The sequence below is a fragment of the Thunnus albacares genome, chromosome 10, assembly GCF_914725855.1.
Source record: "Thunnus albacares chromosome 10, fThuAlb1.1, whole genome shotgun sequence".
Lineage (NCBI taxonomy): Eukaryota > Metazoa > Chordata > Actinopteri > Scombriformes > Scombridae > Thunnus > Thunnus albacares.
Window position 1 is genome coordinate 3,048,864 of NC_058115.1, and position 22,439 is coordinate 3,071,302.

At 38.9% G+C, this 22,439-nt stretch overlaps 1 protein-coding gene across 1 annotated transcript; it reads right to left on the minus strand.

Annotated features, from left to right (window-relative positions):
* Positions 1-1,138: 1,138 nt before the first annotated feature.
* Positions 1,139-17,768, minus strand: LOC122990951 (protein NLRC3-like). The gene is made up of 11 exons (XM_044364530.1): positions 17,710-17,768; positions 17,279-17,392; positions 16,067-16,180; positions 14,855-14,968; positions 12,589-12,667; positions 11,418-11,646; positions 8,311-10,099; positions 6,155-6,328; positions 5,649-5,822; positions 3,329-3,372; positions 1,139-2,925 (listed from the first exon to the last, which is right to left on the minus strand). Exons 1-11 carry the CDS (start codon positions 17,766-17,768, stop codon positions 2,357-2,359), a joined length of 3,459 nt encoding a protein of 1,152 aa, XP_044220465.1. The 3' UTR covers positions 1,139-2,356.
* Between the last annotated feature and the right edge of the window lie 4,671 nt (positions 17,769-22,439).

Genomic DNA, 22,439 nt, shown 5'->3' on the forward strand with positions numbered 1-22,439 from the left:
TGCTAGACGTTTGTTAAAATGAAGATGGCAGATTTGCTCTGTTTATAGTTAGTCTGACTGAAGTTTGAACTTAATGGCAGGTGTTGTATGGCTCAGCTGAATTTGACATAAATGAGACACCAAAATTCAAAACTGGACAGGGGGGTCTCATAAACATGGCCTCATGGTGTCTTTATGGTGAGTGATGTGGTTTGAGAACCTGTTTGAATCGCAGAATGCTACATGGATATTAAAGAATGAGACTTCCATACATCTGACATCTCAGTTTAAATTGATCATTGATTAATCATAGAACCAATGAAAAGGTAGCAACATGACTGATTATTTGACCATAGACATTTTTGTTGTGAATGAACTTGAGTGAAGTAAATGTTTGTTTTTCCATGACTGTTGCAGGCAGAGCCACTGATGAGCTGCTCACTGTGGAGCTGACGGTCATGCTGCAGGCTGACTGAAAGTGAGTGTTGCAAAACCACTAATAACATCTATATATAACAGTCATGTTACTTGCTGTGATGATGAAATATATAACACATCATGCTGACAAAACACCATGGTGAACTCAAACCCCTGAGCATAGCAGCTGACTCCTAGCAGTGACCATAGTGTTTCTGCTTTTCCTGACTCTTCATTTCTCTACAGCAGTGTGTGAAACAGCCAAGCTGGAGGGGGCATTACACTCCGCCAGGAACTAAGACTGACATCAAGTATGTAACAGCTGTGGACAGACATGATGTATTCTGTATGTAGTGTGCAGAAACTGTAACCCCAATCAGTACTGCCATGTCAGAGACCTCCCCTCTCTGCTGTGGAATCGTAGTATTGGGAGAGAAATGTCAGGACTTTGGCACAGGTTTAAGTAAAAACAATTTACCAGAACCTGACTGAAGACCTGCAACATGCTTCTTGTAATAAATTCTAGTAAGCTAAGATTTGAAGGGCAGTTTGTTTTAAAAACTTGTGTTCTCTAATGTCCTTTTTTTTTTTTTTTTTTTTTTAAGTGTTGACAGCATAACCTGCCTGACTGGTCTGGATAACTGGAGTCCACCTGCTGGGATGTGACAGGGCTGCTGTCGGTCATTACCTGCACCTCCATGTTTCAGCCTCTTCTGCTCAGCCTGACTGAGGTCGAGGCTTGAAAATCAAATTGTTGATACTCTTCTGTGGATTTTGTGCTGCAGGCATCACTTAGTTAACGTGTGCAGGCAATAATCACTTGAGCTTTACTGGAATGTAACATCTGTGATGGATGAATAAAAATGGATCTGCAGCAACTTGATGTCCATACATTAGTTGTGTTTTTTTTTGTTTTTCTCCCCAAATTTGTGATCAACAGGTACCATGAAGAGACCAATGTGTTTGTTTCATAACTTTGCACCTTCCTTACTGTGTGTGGCTCTGAGCCTCAAGCCCACTGGTTCTACTGAAGATGTAAATCTTAAAGATTATATATTAGAGGTGTTTTTTTTTTTTTTTTTTTTTTTTTTTTTTAAATCTCATTAATTTACTGAAACAGCTGGTCAATAGTTTTTAACAAATGTCACTCAACTGAGGAAATGGTGCATTTGTTAGTATTTCTGGCAGGACTGTGTGTGAGCTGGACTGACTCAAAATAAATTGGTGTGTTCATGATAAGGAAGGAACATGTCACCCAGTGCAGCCTTTTTTTTAAAAAAAAAAAAGTCTTTGAACAACAGTATGGCAGGCTGTATACAAGTTCAATTCATTGTTGGTTTGGGTCTCCTTGTGGGACTTTTTTTTCCCCCACAGTTTTGCTTGTTAATCATTTGTGCCTGCAACAATCAAATCTGATTAAAGCAAGAAATCTTTAGTTTGTTATGAAAAGTTATGCAACCCCAAACACCAGCCAGTCTTTATTTCTTCTGATTCATCAAAACTGTTTAATATGATCACAATTTAACTGTTTACATGGTTTTCTTAAAGTACAATATAATCTCATTGTTACACAAAAGGAGTGAATTGATTTGTGAATGACATTTTGCTGCTTAACTTTATAACACTTAAAGATTTAGAAGACTGCACCAACACAAATGTTGCTGGGTTTCTGGGTAACATAAAAACTAGTGTTACATAATGGGTGATTATAGGAAAAAGCAATGTGTGTTGGTGCCGTGTTTCACCATGAGCCTCCAGAACAGCTTCAGTATTTGTCATAGATTCTTCGAGTGTGTGGATTCTACTCAAGGGATGAACAGAGTTCTTCTAAAAGTTAGAACTCCAAAGTCTCCCATAAGCCCAGTTGTTCTGAGATATAGACTGATTGGTGTAATTTTGATGCTCATCAACCACCCATCACAGTTTTTTCCTTTATTTTGTCACCTGTCAACCCCTGCTGTTAGCCTGTTGTGTTTCCAGAGGGTGGCTCTTCCTCTGACAGCTTGCACAGACACACTGCGGATCCAGGTCTAAAACAAAACCCAGGGTAGAGTGGTTCAGTGAATGTGGATTGGAAGGTGTGGAGGTGGACCAGTGTGTCAGAGGAGACTCTGTAGAAAGACAGAATGCCAGCATGCCAATCCAGATACACTCCTACTCTCTTCGAGTGGAAGGAGGGTGGGACATTGATAGTTTTGTCTTTGTCATTGTGCCAGGCAGAGAAATGATTATCAGAGGCAAACAGAGCCCAAGACTTGTCATTCCTTCCTAACCTGCAGTCATTATCACTTCCTTTCCGCCCGATTCCTCTGTAAGTCACTCCTATAGACAGCCATCCCTCCCTCTCAACCTCCCAGTAACATCTACCAGTCAGACCATGAACACACAGAACTGCATACAAGAAATCGAATCTGTCTGGGTGATGAGGATACGGCTGCTCCTCTGTCACCGCTGACGCCTTTCTGCTGCCTTCAGAGAGGAGGATATGTCTATTTGCTGTGTTTGGGTCCAGTGTGAGTTCACAGGCATCTGATGGACAGAACAAAACACAATAGAGCACAGAGTTGTGAGTGAGATGATTATTATTATTTTAGACAACAAATGTGCTGGAAGTAAAAGTCTTGTTCATTTTTTGCAGTGTTAGGTGACCGACCTACTGTGAAAAAAAGAAGTCAAAGGAACTAGCCTATAAGCTAAATTAAAATTTAAGGGATGGGAAGTCAACATGACTCCAAAAGAACATTTTGGTAACACATCCAGTCACCAAGCTTAAAATTCAGTTGCATGTTCCTCTAATGTTGAGTGGAAACTAAAGATTAGAATTTGAGATACCATTCTTTTGACTGTCTGCAGGTCTGCATTTCATGCATTCTCCATGGAATGTAAAAAAAAAAAAGTATTTTATTGGAATCTGACTAAAAACTTCACTTACACTTTCTTAAGCCTGGTTTCAACCATTGTGCTCCATGGTCAACCCTGAAAGTAAGAAAATACACAAATTCAGGCCCACATATGATCTTTTATACAGTAAGTGAAACATGTGCTTTAAATTGCATTTATGAAAATATTTGTGTTGCATGTTGATTTCTGTCTCCTAAAGCAGAATGTCACATCTGTATCCATTTTTGTCATGTTCTGAACAATCTATTAATAATAAAACCATGTTTCTATGTGTCGTTTTCCCAACTCAAATGCTCACCATTCAATATTACAACAAATCCCACACTTAATAGCTCAAAAGAACTGAAAAGCTGAAACGTGTTTCTTGGGTTTTATGTTCATATTCTGAGTATCTTTTAGTGTAATGGGTAGCATGATTTAAGTATCTTGCTAATACAATAAAATTGTTTTGTTTTTATCAACAACTAGTGCAATGCCTGTTCCGAACATGCTGTTTGGAACAGGCCAATTGCTTGGCCTCCAGTATTGCAGCATTGCATAGAAAAATTAATAGAGTTGATGTGAGGTGAATGAATATATACACCAACAATATGAAAGAACCTAACATTCTGTTACACACAGATGTTAATTACTGCAATAATGAATCTTTTCTCATTTCAAATATAATGAGGTCTGCATTTAAAAATAAAATAGGCCTACATAACAGAGAGCCCCACTGCTGCAGAGCTGAGTGGCTCACTGATTGCTTCTGACTGCACTTCCTTGGGTCATAAGCAATATGGCTACCAAGTGTGAAGTAGATCGAATGAACGGTTCTCGAGCTATGCATAGGACATACAGACAGACAAACATACAGACACACAGACAGAGTCCTTGCTTTATAGTTAGACATACAGTTCCCTCAAGTCTTTGGCCATACCAGTGATTAAGAACATGGGGATATGTACTGTATGTTGTTGAATGCCAATTAAGTAATCATTGTTTTGTCTTGGTTAAAATGATAAGAGGCTCAGATTTTACATACTGTATGCCTGGAGTCATGAGGCTATCACCATGCCTCATGGGAACCAGTTGTTATCCTAACAAAACAGTTGTTTTACCTTAATCAAGGAGCTCAGTTTTTACTGTAAAATGCAGCAGTACTAGACATCCATTTACGTATGGACAGAAAACCAGAAATATCCATCCAACACTTTCCACAATTTGAGTCCACACTGCAGTGTCAGCGGGCTAGGCAAGATAACCCATACATTCTTCTCTTAGCTCCCACCTCCTCAACTGACTCATTTAAATACACAGGCGCAATGGCTCGACTCTGAGCTCTTAGCAGATGTCAGAGTTCCTCATTCTAACATTTAGGGTGAGCCTAGCCACCCTATTAAGGAAACAATTTTGGCCATGTATATCTGCGATCCCATTCTTTCAGTCATTACCCAAAGCTCATAACCATGGGTTGAAGGTTAGAATATAGGGTGATCAGTAAATCATGAGCTTTGCCTTTAGGTTTTGCTCTTTCACTACGGCAGTCCAGTTCGGTACAGCATTACTGCTGACACTAAACGAATTGTGAACAAGATCCCAACATTGTCAAACTCCTTTGCTTGGGGCAGTGACTCACTCTCAACACAAAGGGAGCAATCAACCATGGCCTCAGATTTGGCTCTGAATTTCTGTTCTGAAATGCCTCAAGTGGCAGAAATGTAAAACCACCCCAGCATGCACTGTATAGTATGAATCAAAAGTTTGGACAAACTTTTGACTGTTATTATAGTTCTGTAAACAGCAGAAATGCATTCTTAAATGTCAACATACCGGACAGTTTCCACACTTCAGCTACAGCTTGTTATTGCATATATATATCACAATTCTGTTTGTGATATTAATGAAATTAATATCACATATTAATGAAATTAATATCACAAACAGAATTGTAAAATGGCACAAACCTGATGGAGCCCAATGCCCACAGAGAATGGACTAACTTCTAGCAGAGAATGTGGACAGAGCTCTCACTATGGTTATAAAAGGGCCTAATGGCTCATAGTAGTAGCTCCGTACCACATACTCCTGCAGTACACCCTACAAGATAAACCAGGGACAAGGCCCTAAGCCATACTGAGTCCACAAAACACAAGTGTGAACAAAAGTTGCACAGCTCTTCGGGTGCCCCTGTGGCTGAGGTGTTAAAACTGCAATTGTGTATCTCAACAAGCCTGGTTTGACCCTTCCATCCCACATGATATGAAGTTACATACATATGACACAGGTTGACAGTATGATAGAGAAAATGGTTTCCTACTGCAAGAGATCTACCAAACAATGACTACACTTGGTAGAGGGTCTCTCCATACCTGAGAGTGTCAAGTTTCCAGTGTGGATCGTTCAGTCTATCAGAGAGCAGTTTTACTCCCATGTCTCCTAGATGATTGTAGCTCAGGTCCAGCTCTCTCAGATGGGAAGGGTTGGAGCTCAGAGCTGATGCCAGAGATACACAGCCTTCATCTGTGATCAGGCAGCCCGAAAGCCTGCAAACAGAAAGTGAGACACTAGTCAGAAAATTTGTGTCTTAAACTGAAATAGTTGACTGAGTCATACATTTTGTGTTTTTATTTGAGCTATTTGTTTACTCCATCAATAACAGAATCTTTAGTATGTAAATGGCAGATGCAGTGATTAGATAAAATAACTAAATATGCTCACAATACAGTAATACATTGTTGTTGGAAGCTATTGCTTCAGAGATTTGCAACAGAACCAACCGCAGAAAATACTTTGAAGGTTGGTCCTAACTGATGTTGCTATAACTTAAAATAGAGATTTAAAGGGTTGTCTCTTGAACATGTTGATGAATCCTGACCTTAGAGTCTCCAGTCTACAGTTTGGACTCCCCAGTCCAGCAGAGAGCAGCTTCACCCCTGAATCTTGCAGGTCATTGTTACTAATATCCAGCTCTATCAGACAGGAGGACTCTGAGCTGAGAACTGTTGCCAGAGCTTCACAGCTTCTCTCCGATAGGTTACAGCCACTCAGTCTGAAGACACAATGAAGTGTAAAAATACATTAAAAGATAGGTTTGGGTTTTTTCAAGTCTGTGTTAATACAATACAGATGTCCCAATGTGTATATATATGTGGAAAGGGGTCTTGTGCTGCTGTGAGAATTCCTAATCTCCACACTGGCCCTGAAGCTCCCTTGGAGTGCAATTACACTGAGAAGAAATGGGGAAGAAAATCCACAGCCCTCATTCTGTGTAAAAATGCATTCCAAAGTTCAGCTGAAGCTAAAATGAGGCCTCAGCAGTCTCAGTTAACTGAATCGAGTTGGTATTTTCCAGTTACAGCCTGTTGAGTATCAAATTCATTCTTTTTGTTTCTGCTGAATTAAGTATCCAGCTGAGTTGTGGTGGAGGGATACCTTATGGTAGTTAATGGTTTTAAGTTGTTTTTTTGCTAGCAAAAAATAGCATTAGCATTATCACAGTTAACCATAGACTGTAAGTGCACTGTGCTTACTAAGCTAGCAGCTAGCGCTAGGGTCACCTCCACCCTATCGTCCAAATATGGTCACTTCTGGTTCCAAAAAACCAAGATGGCAACGGTCAAAATGCAAACTCAAGGCTTAAAAACAAGAGTCCACAAACCAATGGGTGATGTCACGTTGGCTACATTAATTATTTTTTACAGTCTATGCTCAGATCCAATCTCCAGCTGTTCTTATTGTCCTCCAGACCTCGTTGATTTGCTCCCCTTTCTGCGACATGGAATATGATTTGTGTCTGTGTTTATCTGGTGTGTTCTGAAAGAAATGAGTGATTAGCAAATGCGTTCCAGAGATTTCCTTTGAGAGACCCTGAAAGGAGCAAGTTGTGGCTAACACTGTCAAAATGGACTCAACATTCATGGGAAACAAAAAGAGCAAATTTAGTACTAAAAAGTATTGTAAATTTTGAAAATACTGACTCGATTTAGCTTACACAGACTGCTAAAGCATCATATTGGTTTCAGCTGAACTTTGGAATGCATTTTTACATAGAACAAGGGCTGTGGATTTTGTCCCCCATTTCTTACAGTGTAGTCTCATTCTGGGGGAATAGCTTCAGGGCCAGTAGTAGTAATTGTTCCAACAAACAAGACCCATTTCCAGTGTTGGGCAAGCTACTTGGAAAGTGTAGTGAGCCAAGCTACCAGTTACTCTACATTAAATGAAGCTCCGCTACATCGACGCTATCCCCCAGAGAAATGTAGCCAGCTAAGCTACAGCAACATGACATGAGAGTGACTAGTAGCTATATCTACATAAATTTCAAGCAAATAATGTTGACTAACCACCATACTTCGGATTTGTAGAGACTTGTATTTTTGTTGTACCCTCTGTTGGTCAATGTTAAAAACTAGAAAAGTAATATTTCAGAGTAATCTAAAACTTTACTCTGTTCCCACATTTCCCCCCCATCTCTTCCCTCCCATATATATGTGTTTATTTTTAGTTTGTCTTTTAAAAGTTGAGAGCAGCTTCTTATTTGGATTGCACAGTTAAATTAATGTATTTGTGAAGGTATGGCTATGGCGACTCCTTCGGGATCAATTTGTCTCCACCCTCAATGTTACATGTTCCCTCTGCCATCTTTCTATCAAGTAAACTGAAGCTCTGAGGCAGTTTTATTTCAAACTGCACAGAAGGCTCCCCTGCACTTGAACTTCAGAAAAGCTAATGTAGCTTGTGTGGAAGCTACCGCTCTACTTGATCAATAGAAAAGCTTGGCTACTGAAAACACTATTGGATTCAGAAAACAGCAACACAACTACCATGCTACTGAGAAATATAGTTAAACTAGTGGCACTGCTACTTGTAGTGATGTTACTGCCCAATACTGCCCATTTCCACATACTTATTGAGTGTGTCAGTATTGTATTAAGACAGAATGAAAAAACCCAAACCTATCCTTTAAATTTCTTTTCAAAATAGAGTTTAAAGTATATCTACAGTAATCTATTTAAGTATGGGTGTACATACACAGAGTTTTTGGAGGCTTTGACCACTGGCAGGAGTCTCAGAACAGCTTCTTCTGAAGCAGAGTATTTCCTCAGGTCAAACATGTCCAGGTCTTCCTCAGAGGACAGTAAGATAAAGACCAGAGCAGACCACTGAGCGGGAGAAAGTTCTTCTGCATAGAGACTTCCTGAACTCAGGTGGTCTTGGATCTCCTCCACTAGAGAATGGTCCTTCAGCTCATTCAGACAGTGGAACAGATTGATTCTTCTCTCATGAGTGGTGCTCTCCCTAATTTTCTCCTTGACATACTCAGCCGTTTCCTGGTTGGTCTGTGAGTTACTTTCTGTCTGTGTCAGCAGGCCATGTAGAAGAATTTGGTTAGTCTCAAGAGAAAGGCCCAGAAGGAATCGGAGGAACAAGTCAAGGTGCCCATTTGGACTCTGCAAAGCCTTGTCCACAGCACTCTGATAGAAGAGTTTAAATTTGTCACTTAACAGTTCAGATGTCTGGGATTTTGATTCTTCTTCTGCCAAGACGTTGACACCGCAGTTGATGAGTGTCAGATGGTCATAAAGAGCAGCAAGGAACTCCTGAACACTCAGATGGACAAAGCAGAACACCTTGTCCTGGTAAAGCCCTCTCTCCTCTTTAAAGACCTGTGTGAACACTCCTGAGTACACTGAGGCTGCTCTGATATTGATGCCACACTCTGTCAGGTCTGATTCATAGAAGATCAGGTTGCCTTTGTGCAGCTGCTCAAAAGCCAGTTTTCCCAGAGACACAATCATCTGCCTGCTCTCTGGGTTCCAGTGTGGATCTGTCTCAGCTACTCCGTGATACTTTGCATTGCTGAGTTTGGTTTGAATCACCAGGAAGTGGATGTACATCTCGGTCAAGGTCTTAGGCAGCTCTGCGCCCTCCCTGGTTTTCATCACATCCTCCAGAACTGTAGCAGTGATCCAGCAGAAGACTGGGATTTGGCACATGGTGTAGAGGCTTTGTGTTGTCTTGATGTGGGAGATGATTCTTAAGGCCTGCTGCTTATCTCTGAATCTCTTCTTGAAGTACTCCTCCTTCTGTGGGTCAGTGAAGCCTCTGACCTCTGTCACCACGTCAACACACTCAGGAGGAACCTGATTGGCTGCTGCAGGTCGTGTGGTTATCCAGAGGCGAGCAGAGGGAAGCAGTTTCCCTCTGATGAGGTTTGTCAGCAGCACATCCACTGAGGTGGACTCTGTAACATCAGTCAGGATCTCATTGTTGTGGAAGTCCAGAGGAAGTCGACACTCATCCAGACCGTCAAAAATGAACGCAACCTGGAACTCATCAAACCGGCAGATTCCTGCGTCTTTGGTTTCAGTGAAGAGGTGATGGATAAGTTTCACCAAGCTGTACTCTTTCCCTTTCAGCAAATTTAGCTCTCGGAAAGTGACTGGAAATGTAAGCTGTATATTTTGGTGGGCTTTGTCTTCAGCCCAGTCCAGAGCAAACTTGTGTGTTAAGACGGTTTTCCCAATGCCGGCCACTCCCTTTGTCATCAGTGTTCTGACAGGGGGATCTATTCCAGGTTTGAAAATATCTTCAGATCTGATCATTGTTTCTGATCTTGCTGGTTTCCTGAATGCTGTTTCAATCTGTCTGACCTCATGTTCGTTATTGATCTGTCCAGTCCCTCCCTTCGTGATGTAAAGCTCTGTGTAGATCTCATTCAGGAGAGTTGGGTTCCCAGCTTTGGCAATCCCCTCAAACAAACACTGAAACCTCTCTTTCAGATTAGATTTGAGTTTATGCTGGCACGCTTCAGGAGATTCTGAATTAGAACAACAATTAAGATAATGAGTGGATGTACATTAACTGCAACATAATTTTCATATCATTTGATATATTTTGCTACTGTCCACCACTGTGTGTGGCATACTACAACCACATTCTTTTTCACCATTTGAGTGAATGACAATATGAATGTAGAGTTAGCATTTTAGATCTGCTTCCTGGTTGGCAAAATACCCAGATTTGCAATACTGAGACACTACCAAATCTCTTATTTTCTTAAATCTTTAATCTTAATCTCTTGTATTTTTACTAGAAAAGAGCTTTTTTTCATTTTAGCTGCTGCTGAACATCATATTTACCAGTTGAAATGAGAAATGTCAAAGGCAGTACATTATATTAGCCGGAACTAATATAAAGTTAACTTGTAAGTAATTGACTAGAGGTGGAAATAACAGTTTTGGCTGAAATAACAGTTTTGCTGTTGTTTGATTAATATGCTTTCTGCAAACCAGTGTCTGCACTTGGCCAAAGATCATCTTTTAGCAAAAGAAACACCACTCTCTATAGGGCTGTGGTGAAGACCACTCAAGTCAAGTTCGAGTCAAGACCAAGTCCAAAAAAAAAGAAAAACAGTATCCATTAAATCTGTGAAAAAAGTGTGAGAAATATGAGAAAATATGATATGAGAGAAAGTATTTTTGCACAATGCCAAATGACAAAAAGTTTTGTGTCTTTGGTGTGTCCTGGTAGCCAACTGGTTAAGATGCATGCCACATCTCCACAATGTCAATGGTCAATTCCAACAGTGGACCTTTGTTGCATGTCATACCCTGTCTCTCTCTTCCCTTGTTTCCTGTCATTTCTCAACTGTTACTATCTAATAAAGGCATGTTTTTTGTGTGTTTTGAAGGCTGATCATACTAATTAACTTTTCTTGGGCAAAAATGTATATGCACTCTATAAATATATGGGTGGGTTAAATGTCAGATACACTTAATCAATTACAATCAATCAATCCTTTCATATCTTCTGCTATTAATGTCATTTTCAGATTATGCATACAAGTTGTCAGCATTAATTAGGTTACCACTTAAAACTGTTGTGTTTATGCCTTTTCAATCAACAAACAACTAGTTTAGATTTGATACAGGATTATAAAAAAAGCAGATTTGATAAGCAGATTTGTTAGTGGAGTGCAACTGAACTCCAACCCTACCTGGGTATAGCATGCAGTTATATAGAAACACTTAAAAGTAATTTTGGAAATGCAATGGACAATTTTCTCTTTGGACAAATTTTAAAAAAATAAATAGTAAATAGTAAAATAGTAAAATTTATTTTACAAAGCCTCTTACTGCTCTGCAGAGAGTCAGCCAGCTCATCCTGATTCATTCTCCTCAGGAAGTTCAGTGAGATCTTCAGAAAAGCTTCTCTGCTGCTTCTCCTGTGCTCTTTTTCCTTATCATTGATCACATCCTCATCCTCCCTCTTCTTCTCCAAACATTTTGGGTCATCCGGACTCAGAACCTTCTTGAACCTCTTCAGCTCATTCTTCACAAAAGTGATAATGTTCTCCTCAAGCAGCTGGAAAAGAATATTGTATTATTAAACAATGGACTCCCAACCTGACCCATGCATCATTACCCAAAATGTATTGCACCTAAAACTTACCCCTCAACTCAAATGACTTATCCATTGGTAAGTAACTGGAGTTAAATTAATAACAAATAACAAATGAATAAAGTTAACAAACTCTAATTGTTTTCATTATAATGCAAAAGGTGTATGTGAGGGACTCCTACTGCTCCTACTGAAATGAACAAAACATGATCACCAAGATTGTTTCATTAAAGAAGACTCACCACTCTGTTGGCCTTGATGAACTGAAAAACAGTCTGCTCACAATCATAGAGCAATTTTGTTTCTTTGACAAACAATCTTTGGCTGCAACATGGACACAGGCTTGCAAGAGCACAGTGACAACACGACAGTACAAAGTTTTTACTACCTAATTTTCATTAGCTACCCAAACCTACAAATATGATTTACAGGCCCAGTTCCAGGAGTGTGCCCCAGTATCACTTTTTGCGGGTGAGGTTATGTCTAATGTCTTTATCAGTCATAGCACCTTAAAGTACAACTTTTATTTTTTTTTAGCTCGGGCCATTGGTTCTATCTGTTATGATAACATTGTACTCACAAAACACGGGAATAGGTCCAACAGGGAGGAAAATGCTACCAACTCTTTTGGAGGTAAAACTGAAACATAATCTGGGAGTACTAGGATATTCCCAAAGATTAGCTGTAGGAAGCTGCATGGAACTTCACGCTTTTGCCACCACAACCCTGACCAGTAAAAATGACTCAAAAATGAATGGAAGGATTGACTATTGATACAAAAATATTGTGACAACTGCCTTACAGGATGTTGCATTCAGACAATTACAAGAATTGACTCTGTCATCAAATTGACTGTCATTTCATTTCATTTCTTCTAGATGAAGTAAAAGGTGTACATTTACACACCATAAATATGTAGTCCAAGTCTGTTTGATCATGCTTGGGCAACTGATCAGTGGGAACCTCTGACCTCTTCTGGTTGACTCTGTGAAGTACACATGAAATAAAGCATTAAGTACTGGCTCATTTTACAGTATGTCTTCCAGCTTTCCAGATTTTTGAAATTTAGTCATAACAGGTTGACTTAATTCCTGTAACTGTAGCCTCCTGTTTGGGACATTCGTTGGCCCTTTACCAATTTAGATTAGCTGAAAGGATTGGAAGACTAAACAAATAATAAATAAAAAAACAATGGATGCAGTATAATTTTGATGGTAGTAATACATACATCATTTTAGGGAAGTCATGTCCATCTCTGAAGGTAAAAGGAGGTTCTATTGATTGGTCACTCTTCATAGACACACAGCTGGGTTCAGGGAAATCTGGTTTCTCCTTATGGATCCTGATAGACAGATAGGAACATCGCCATCTAATTAATCATCAGGAGCTGCTGGATACACACAAACTATTTGGGCAATAGTGCTCAATAAAATTTATAGTTCTTTCCACTCAATATTTTCTTGTCTCTTCTCATACTTTTTAAGCCAGTCGGTCCTTTGGTAACAAAGGATGGGAAGCTGACAAGAATGTCATTAGTTATGCAGGTATTTGGTTATAAAGCAACTATTAGACAAAAAATTTAACCTGATGAGCCACATGAGGGCACTAACACCATCATAAGGGAACAACAAGGTTATTACATTTTATCCTGAGGGGAATGTGAACATCTATAGCAAATTTTGTGCCAATTCATCCAGTAGATGTTGAGATATTTTACTGGATTAGTGAAAAATCTGACCTGCTGGTGGCACTAAATGAAAAGTCAGGGGTTCACCAAAATCATTAGGATTTATTCTCTGGGGACCATGGATATCTATACCAAAATTTATGGCAATCCATCAAATAGTATTTGAGATATTTCCCTATGGACCAAAGTGTTGACCGGTAACCAAAAGTCTGACCAACTTTGCCATCCATACAGTTACGCTGCTAGCATGGCTAACAATAAATATACATTTTTTGTATGTTTTTGTGTAAAATACAAATGTTGTCTTTATATGAAAAATGCAGCATTTTTACAAGCACACTTTTATCCCTATAGAACAAAACTGTAGAGTTAAACAATGTGTAGATGAGAGTCTGCTTGACAAGAGCAACAGTCTAAACATGATTGGAATAACAATCTCCAGACACCTCAGTAGACCACAAATGCCAATTTAAATACCTTCATACAAAATAATTTTTGATTTCTGGAGTAGGGCAAGAACAAATAAAATTGTATCTTTTCTGGGAGTCAAAACTGATTAGATTTGCATGGTATTGCTCCATGATTCATACTGTCACATTTAACACTGACAACATCATCCTTAACATGTTGAAATTCAACATGCAATCCAGAATATGACCATCTGAGTCATTGTTAGATCATTTTGGAAAGCACTTATATAACTTTCTTCTTTGTTTAGGTATGACGACTTAGTTAAAGCCTCGTGATATTACAAGAATAAAGTCGGAATTTTATGAGAAAAATGAACATACATGACCAACAAAACTTAACCAGATGAATACATGCATCATCTAATGCTAGCAACATCTTACTTCTTGTCAGGAGAATAGTGTTTATGTTCACATGTGTGACTGGTCATGCTTAATGGACACACAGCTGGTTTCAGGGGAGTCAGGTCTCTCTTGATCGATCCTGTACATAGAGATCTGATCTGAGAATTCAGAGGCTCTGAAATACCACAGTGTGGGCAGTCATTTCCCAAATGGCAGGCTGAACTGAGAGGCAGGGCTGTACCCAAAGCTTTGTTTGTTGCTGTGGTATTTGAACACTAAAATCAGCATCTGAATTTTTTTTTTTTTTCCTGCCGGCAGCAGTCCAATAGGAAGAGGCGTGAAGAGAGCAGCAACACATTGGGCAGAACAGCTCTTCTCCACTACCTCTGTGGTCTCTCCTTCGCTCTCCACACATTATTGCTTTATGGAAGATCTGATTGGCTGTATCGAAGTAAAGACTCCAGCTATGTAGACTGATAAACAATGGTATTCCATCAAATTAATGCAAAACTAGGGGGCACCATTATGAAACCAAAAAATATAAAATATAAATTTCTTCCTTTTAGTTTCAGATTTTTTCTTAAAGGAGAGCACAGAAGTGATTTACAGAGCAGAGGTGGATGCTGTAGTAGACAAAAAATGCAATTTAATTTCAGTTGGAGTTTAGGCTTACTTTTTGTCAGGAGGATAGTTTCCATCTTTGAACATAAGAGGTAGTTCCTTTGAGTCATCACTCTTAAAGGACACACAGCTGGGTCCAGGGGAGTCTGGTCTCTCTTGAAAAATCCTAGCAGACAGATAGGAACATCTTCAGAATGGAGAATTAACTCAGTGTAGTTGCACCCATAGCAACTAGGTATCAACAAGACAGGTAGTAGGTAGTATGAATAAAATGATCTATTATGGTATTTGTAATTCTATATCTCCATATCGACATATATCGTTATATAATACATTTTCTGGAAAATCAATTAAGAAACTATTAATGGATAAAATAACCATCCTGTTTGTGGCCAATACAACTCATTTATAACCTGCCAAATCAAACTGATACAAAATATGATTTGTCACATTCGTCACATTGATGCAAAAATCATATAAAAATCTCATATTGCCTTACAGCTGTCATGCTCGTTGATTTACAACATTTCCCACACATTGTCTTTATGTCAGCTTCTATCACTTTCAGTGCTGCCGAAGCTTTGGAGCACAAAAAAAGGACAGCCCTAATGAGTTTGTTTCACTTTTTCAAAGGGCATGGAGCCATCATTAATGTTATGAGTCACAATTGTGTTTTGGCTGCTATGGCAGGTCTAAATGAAAATGAACATACACACTCAACTAACCTGTTATTGCTCCTAAATCTTTTTAAAGCCCAACTGAAATCACATTTTATTATCCCTTTTTGTAGTCAAAAATAATGTCAATCTGTTATTTAAATGTACTGTTAATACATTTTTATTATTAAAAGGAAGAAAAAAAACTCTTTGGGGAAATATCTGACATGCTCCCCTTTGTCGCAGCCAACTGGAGGGACATGATGGCGTCCGTGTTTGATTGACAGCAGATGGCAGGCTGCTATCAGGCTCAGTGTGACCGTCTGCTCTGCCTACGATAAAATGCCACGTTATGGATTTACAGAAGATCTGATTGGCTGTATCGAAGTAAGGACTCCAGCTATGCAGACTGATAAATAATTGTATTCCATCAAATTCATGCAAAACTAGGGGGCACCATTATGAAACCAAAAAATTAAAATATAAATTTCTTCCTTTTAGTTTCAGATTTTTTCTTAAAGGAGAGCACAAAAGTGATTTACAGAGCAGATGTGGATGCTGTAGTAGACAAAAAATGCCATTTAATTTCAGTTGGAGTTTAAGCTTACTTTTTGTCAGGAGGATAGTTTCCATCTTTGAACATAAGAGGTAGTTCCTTTGAGTCATCACTCTTAAAGGACACACAGCTGGGTTCAGGGGAGTCTGGTCTCTCTTGAAAAATCCTAGCAGACAGATAGGAACATCTTCAGAATGGAGAATTAACTCAGTGTAGTTGCACCCATAGCAACTAGATATCAACAAGACAGGTAGTAGGTAGTATGAATAAAATGATCTATTATGGTATTTGTAATTCTATATCTCCATATCGACATATATCGTTACATAATACATTTTCTGGAAAATCAATTAAGAAACTATTAATGGATAAAATAACCATCCTGTTTGTGGCCAATACAACTCATTTATAACCTGCCAAATCAAACTGATACAAAATGCGATTTGTCACATTCATCACATTGATGCAAAAATCATATAAAAATCTCATATTGCCTTACAGCTGTCATGCTCGTTGATTTACAACATTGCCCACACATTGTCTTTATGTCAGCTTCTATCACTTTCAGTGCTGCCGAAGCTTTGGAGCACAAAAAAAGGACAGCCCTAATGAGTTTGTTTCACTTTTCCAAAGGGCATGGAGCCATCATTAATGTTATGAGTCACAACTGTGTTTTGGCTGCTATGGCAGGTCTAAATGAAAATGAACACACAGACTCAACTAACCTGTTATTTCTCCTAAATCTTGTTAAAGCCCAACTGAAATCACATTTTATTATCCCTTTTTGCATTCAAAAATAATGTCAATCTGTTATTAAAATGTACTGTTAATACATTTTTATTATTAAAAGGAAGAAAAAAAACTCTTTGGGGAAATATCTGACATGCTCCTCTTTGTCGCAGCCAACTGGAGGGGCATGATGGCATCCGTGTTTGATTGACAGCAGATGGCAGGCTGCTATCAGGCTCAGTGTGACCGTCTGCTCTGCCTACGATAAAATGCCACGTTATGGATTTACAGAGGATCTGATTGGCTGTATTGAAGTAAGGACTCCAGCTATGCAGACTGATAAATAATTGTATTCCATCAAATTCATGCAAAACTAGGGGGCACCATTATGAAACCAAAAAATTAAAATATAAATTTCTTCCTTTTAGTTTCAGATTTTTTCTTAAAGGAGAGCACAAAAGTGATTTACAGAGCAGATGTGGATGCTGTAGTAGACAAAAAATGCAATTTAATTTCAGTTGGAGTTTAAGCTTACTTTTTGTCAGGAGGATAGTTTCCATCTTTGAACATAAGAGGTAGTTCCTTTGAGTCATCACTCTTAAAGGACACACAGCTGGGTTCAGGGGAGTCTGGTCTCTCTTGATGACTCCTAGAAGACAGATAGGAACATCTTCAGAATGGAGAATTAACTCAATTTAGTTGCACCCATAGCAACTAGGTATCAACAAGACAGGTAGTAGGTAGTATGAATAAAATGCTCTATTATGGTAGGGTCATATTATCCAGCGTCATATTGTCCAGCCCCATGTGCTTTGCAAAGAATTCCCCCCACTGTAAAGAGTACTGATAGATGGCACATGCTTTTGCGCCAAACCCCAAACAACATGTAATGAGGCGAGAGAGAGATAAGGAATGTGTTGCCTGCAGGTTGAGATGGGTGGAATCATCTAATCTGACATCTTGCACCTGGGCAGTGCTGGATCTAGGTTATTCAGGCTGGCGCCTCCATTCTGTCTCTCTCTCATCATTGGTTTGTCTTCTTTGTTTTTCCTTCGAAACACCACACATTCACTACAGATTAATTTATAAAGTTACTTTTGCCTTCCTCTAAATAAAATATTGTTTAGAATACTTCAAATCCTGTTTGCCTCTTTGTCTAGCTTACTGAGCCTGGGCTTTGACACATGCATTAAAGGTCTCTGGCCAGAAACTAACCAGGAATGTTGCAGTTTATGGTCAGCACCTTAAACCCTGTTAGCCTTGAGTTTAAAAGTTGTGTTTCCATAGACCAAGCTTAGGGGATCACCAAAGTCATTAGAATTCATCCTCGGGGGACCATGACAGTATGTACAAAATTTGATAACAGTCCACTCAATATTTGTCAAGATTTGTCAGGACAAGCACACAAAAAAGTTGACATTGAGCAAAGCCAGTTTCACAGAATACTGCTAACAACACTCACTCCTCTCTCTGTTTGTCACAGCAACAGCAGAAAGCCCCAACATTAACAGTGTACACACATTCCTTCACCTAATTGATTGCAAATGCAGTCTTCTTCTATCTTTTTTCTTATTATAGTTAAATCAGTTTAAAATAAGAAGTAGGTGGAATAAAGTATTGGCTACAGTACCTTTTCATGGTGGAAGCTCTCCTGTGTTCACCAGGTTTGCACAGAGAAAGAGCTTTCTGTTCATCTCAGTGCAGCTTGATGAACAGAAAGAATACACCCATAGGTATGAAAGGAGTAAAATATGATAGACATTGCTTATCTTTTTCCGCAGTCCTGTGCAGTGTATGACAATGTGCAGGTTTAGTCATTCGATATCTAAGATATGCAGTCTGACTGGTCTGAGCATGTGGGTAGAAACTGAACCACCTGTCGGTGGCCAAGGTTGAGCAGTGGTGCACTTTCACAGTCATCTACAGTGAGGTGAAGAGCAGCTTCAGATGCATAGTTCTGTACACTACAGCACTATGCAGTTTGATTCTTTACAATGACTTTTGGTGTAGCAAGAAACCAAGTACAGAGAAATCAATCTAAATGGAGATTTGAAATTCATATGGAATTTCCTGATATTCAAATTCCAATTGTGCTTGGTGGTAGCGAGATTGTCATACAGAAGCAACACTATCTAGCAGGAAGTTGATCACATTAGGTCTAGTCCAAAGGACCCCATCCCTTCAAAGGAACTGAGGCCAGAAAAAGAATTCCGAGGACAGAGAATGGTGACAGGGTGAATCTGAATTCTGAGGAAAACAGAAAAGATGTGAATCCAAAGAAGAAAAAAATATACCTTTCTACTGACTAAGTTGTTCGTTAAAGCTGCATAAATTATTATTTTATGGTTGTAGAGCAAGCTATAACCACAACATATTGTCTTTTCTGACACAGAGCAACATTATCATTCATTTACAATTGTTTTTGTCCTCCTCTGATCATTGTAAGTCCAATACTCACTCTACTTTGAGCTCTGTTTCGGTCTATACCAATTCCTGAAAAAAATATCTGGCTCTTTAGACCGACAAAGTTAGCAACTAGCTGGTAAACATAGTGGAGCATGTTGATAGAGAAAAATCTGAGCTAGAAGAGAGTGAATATTGGACTTAGATTCACCTGGGGCCAGTTTCAGAAAGTGGGTTTAGTGAAAACTCTGAATTTGTTAACCCTGAGATGAGGGAGACCCTGGGTTTTCAGTTTCAGAAAGAGAAGTAACTTAAACTTAACTTAAACTTAAACCATGGTAACTGACCCTAAGACTCTGTGAACCTAACCTGCTCCCTGGCAGGTTTTCTTTAACAAACCCTGAGTTTCTTTCTGCTCCCACTTACAGAGCCAGACATGCTGTTTCATTTCCTCATTCATTCAGTCTGTAGCAAAGTGCATTCATTAGCGGAAGTTCACTATCTGTCAGAATCTAAATCCTGGTTGGATATTAGTTTGTTACTCAATGACTTTCTAAGGTTACCGCTTTTATGTGCATCAGTCATTTCTTTGAACAGCATTTTTTTCTCACACATTCAGATATTACACAGCATGAATTCAGCCTCAGCTTAGAATAAAACCTCTGCATGTCCTTCTGTTATAACATTGAGACTCTGTCAGTTTGTTATAGCAGCTCCTGCACTGAAAACTTTATTGCACATAATGTGTAATCTCAGTTTAAATGTAAACAATCGATATGAAACTTTAGACACGTGAGATCAATGAATAATTATCTCATCAATCATGATGTGATTGGTTGCACTGATGGAACATTATTCCTATAATATTGGAGATAACATGTTAATATGCTTAGTGAGCAGGATAGTGCTGCGGCTGCAGAATGTAGTTTGAAAGTGAGATTTTTAAATAGGGAGCATAATCTTAACGTGTTTTAACAGCATTTCAGTTACAATGTTTAAATTTACTATATTTGTTGAAGTAGCTGAAATTAAGTCACTGAATGCTGTTGAGCGAAGATACAAATAGACGTCTAAAAATTTAAAATATTCTGTATTGTAACTTCAACGCCTTTTCAAGTGCAAATCACCAAACACATTATTACTGATCAGACTGTGAGCTTACAGTCATGTCTCTGTGTCTTTGATCTATACATTTATTGAATCTTTAACTATATTTTTCATCTTCAGTCGCTGCCTCCTGTGTTTTTGTCCCCGTCAGATTAAAGATGAACGAATATATTTAAAATGTAACGTAGCTGCAGCCTGATACACAGTCAGATTCCACTTTATCACCATTAAGGAAATGTAAGTCTGCTAAATGATGAATTAATGGACAACACTGAATGAAACTTTATTGTGTTAACTTATTGACACTTTCCTGCTCTGACTCAGGCTCTTTTTTTTTAAAGATAAATGTGCTTCGTCCACACACACATACATTCATATCTCTACATCTACTGGATTAAAATGGAGGCTCTGCCTTTTATTTACCTGTTGCCATGGTGACTCATAGCATCAGAGCTCCATTGATAATGGATTTAATTTTTTTTATGCATCATGCACACACTTAACTCAGAGTGAACATACTCAGAGTTGATTGAACTGACTCTGATCAACTGTTCTGAAACTGAAAACTCAGAGTTTCCCATCTCAGAATTCATCAACTCAGAGTTCAGGGTTAGACTCAGAGTTTGTTAAACCTGCTTTCTGAAACAGGCCCCAGGTGAACAGAAACACATCACCAAATGAATGCGAATGCTGTTTACTAACAAGTTCGCCATATCAGTTCAAAAGGTGTTTCTGCTGCCCCCAAGTGACCAAAAAAGCTTTTTTTTAAGAAAAACAAAGTCCTAATTTCTTATGAAAATAATCTTATTGGCAGCCATGATCCCAACCATCCACTTGAGTGTCTGATTGGATTTATAAGCCACACCCTACAGGATGAAGACACGCTTTTTTCCTCTTTTCCTCTTTCCTCCACCAGAGACATACCAGCACTGAATCCCTACAGCAAATCTAAGAAAACTAATATATCAAGCATTGCAAAGACAAGCATACGGATCAAGACAACAAAGAAAGGAAAAATCAAAGTGCAGTAAAATGTTCTTTGGACCTACAAAGAAAAAAAATGTCTCAAAGACAACTTCCAACCAAATGCAAGCTCAGTGACCATCAGCTGGCAACCAAAAAGGGAAGACAGAGAATGGCAACCAAGAGACGGGACATGTGGTCACTGTGCAATAGCGTACTGTAGCTGAGATTAGGACAGATGTGTATTTCCTCCTGACGAGTGGAAGAATACACCCAAACTACTGCAGAAGGCTACTTCAGCAAATCCAATAATCCAAACTTTAACTCGGAGAGCAGCTCAGCCAATCAAATACAGCTGAAACACTTTAATGTGTATCACAATACATTTGTTAATTTCAACTGAATCATCCTCATGCAGTACACACTAGGGGTGTGCCCGAACACAAATATGTTATTCGGCAAAGCACAAATAGTGGGTTTTTTCACTACTATTTGTGTTATACAAATATTTTTAAAATTATTTGTACTCAGGAGGGGAAAAAAAACATGTCAAATACCAGCGCGCAGGTCAGTTACATCGCTATCTCAGTTTCTCTCCTCTGCTCCGCTGTTACGTCCATCAGCAAGTCTCAACAAGGGGAGTCACATCCACCTACTACATGACACACATTTCATAATTTGGACATCACTCCCAGAGTTGGGGGTGTTCCCCAGAGATAAATCTGAGCTACTGACACAAGCGAAGTGCTCCCAAGGGACTCTCCATAACCCGTTGTTCCCCTTCTCCTTTCTACAAAGTTAGGTTGTAAAAAATAAGCAATAAATGAAAAGTGCAAAGCAAGAATCATCTTTGAATTTCTTCCCTACATGTTACACAGTGTGCTGTCTCTGTGTTATGGGTGTATAAATAGGTAGAGGTCTGTCTGCAATGAGGCGATGAGTAAAGTTTTAGCTCAGTAGTCAGTGCAGTCGTCTATGATCTGAGAGACTCCTGTTTGAGACCTGGTGTGGGGACCTCCTTCATGAACACTTATTGTAACACTTTAATTTTAAAATTAGAAGTGTAATAAAAACAAAAATAGTATTTTTAAGCCTCTTTCCACTTTTATTCAAATACAAATAAAAATAATTTTGCTGCCTCAACAAATACAGATACAAATGCAAATACTGGGCCCTCTGCACATCCCTAGTACACACACACACACACACACACACACACAGAC

Excerpts from the sequence above, each read along its gene's own strand:
- LOC122990951 (XM_044364530.1), bottom strand. The coding sequence starts at position 17,768 with ATGAGAGAGAGACAGAATGGAGGCGCCAGCCTGAATAACCTAGATCCA. Across the intron at positions 17,393-17,709 it reads CTAGATCCAGCACTGCCCAG|GAGTCATCAAGAGAGACCAG; the intron begins GTGCAAGATGTC and ends TCTGTCTTCTAG. Across the intron at positions 5,823-6,154 it reads TGTAGACTGGAGACTCTAAG|GCTTTCGGGCTGCCTGATCA; the intron begins GTCAGGATTCAT and ends TTCTGTTTGCAG.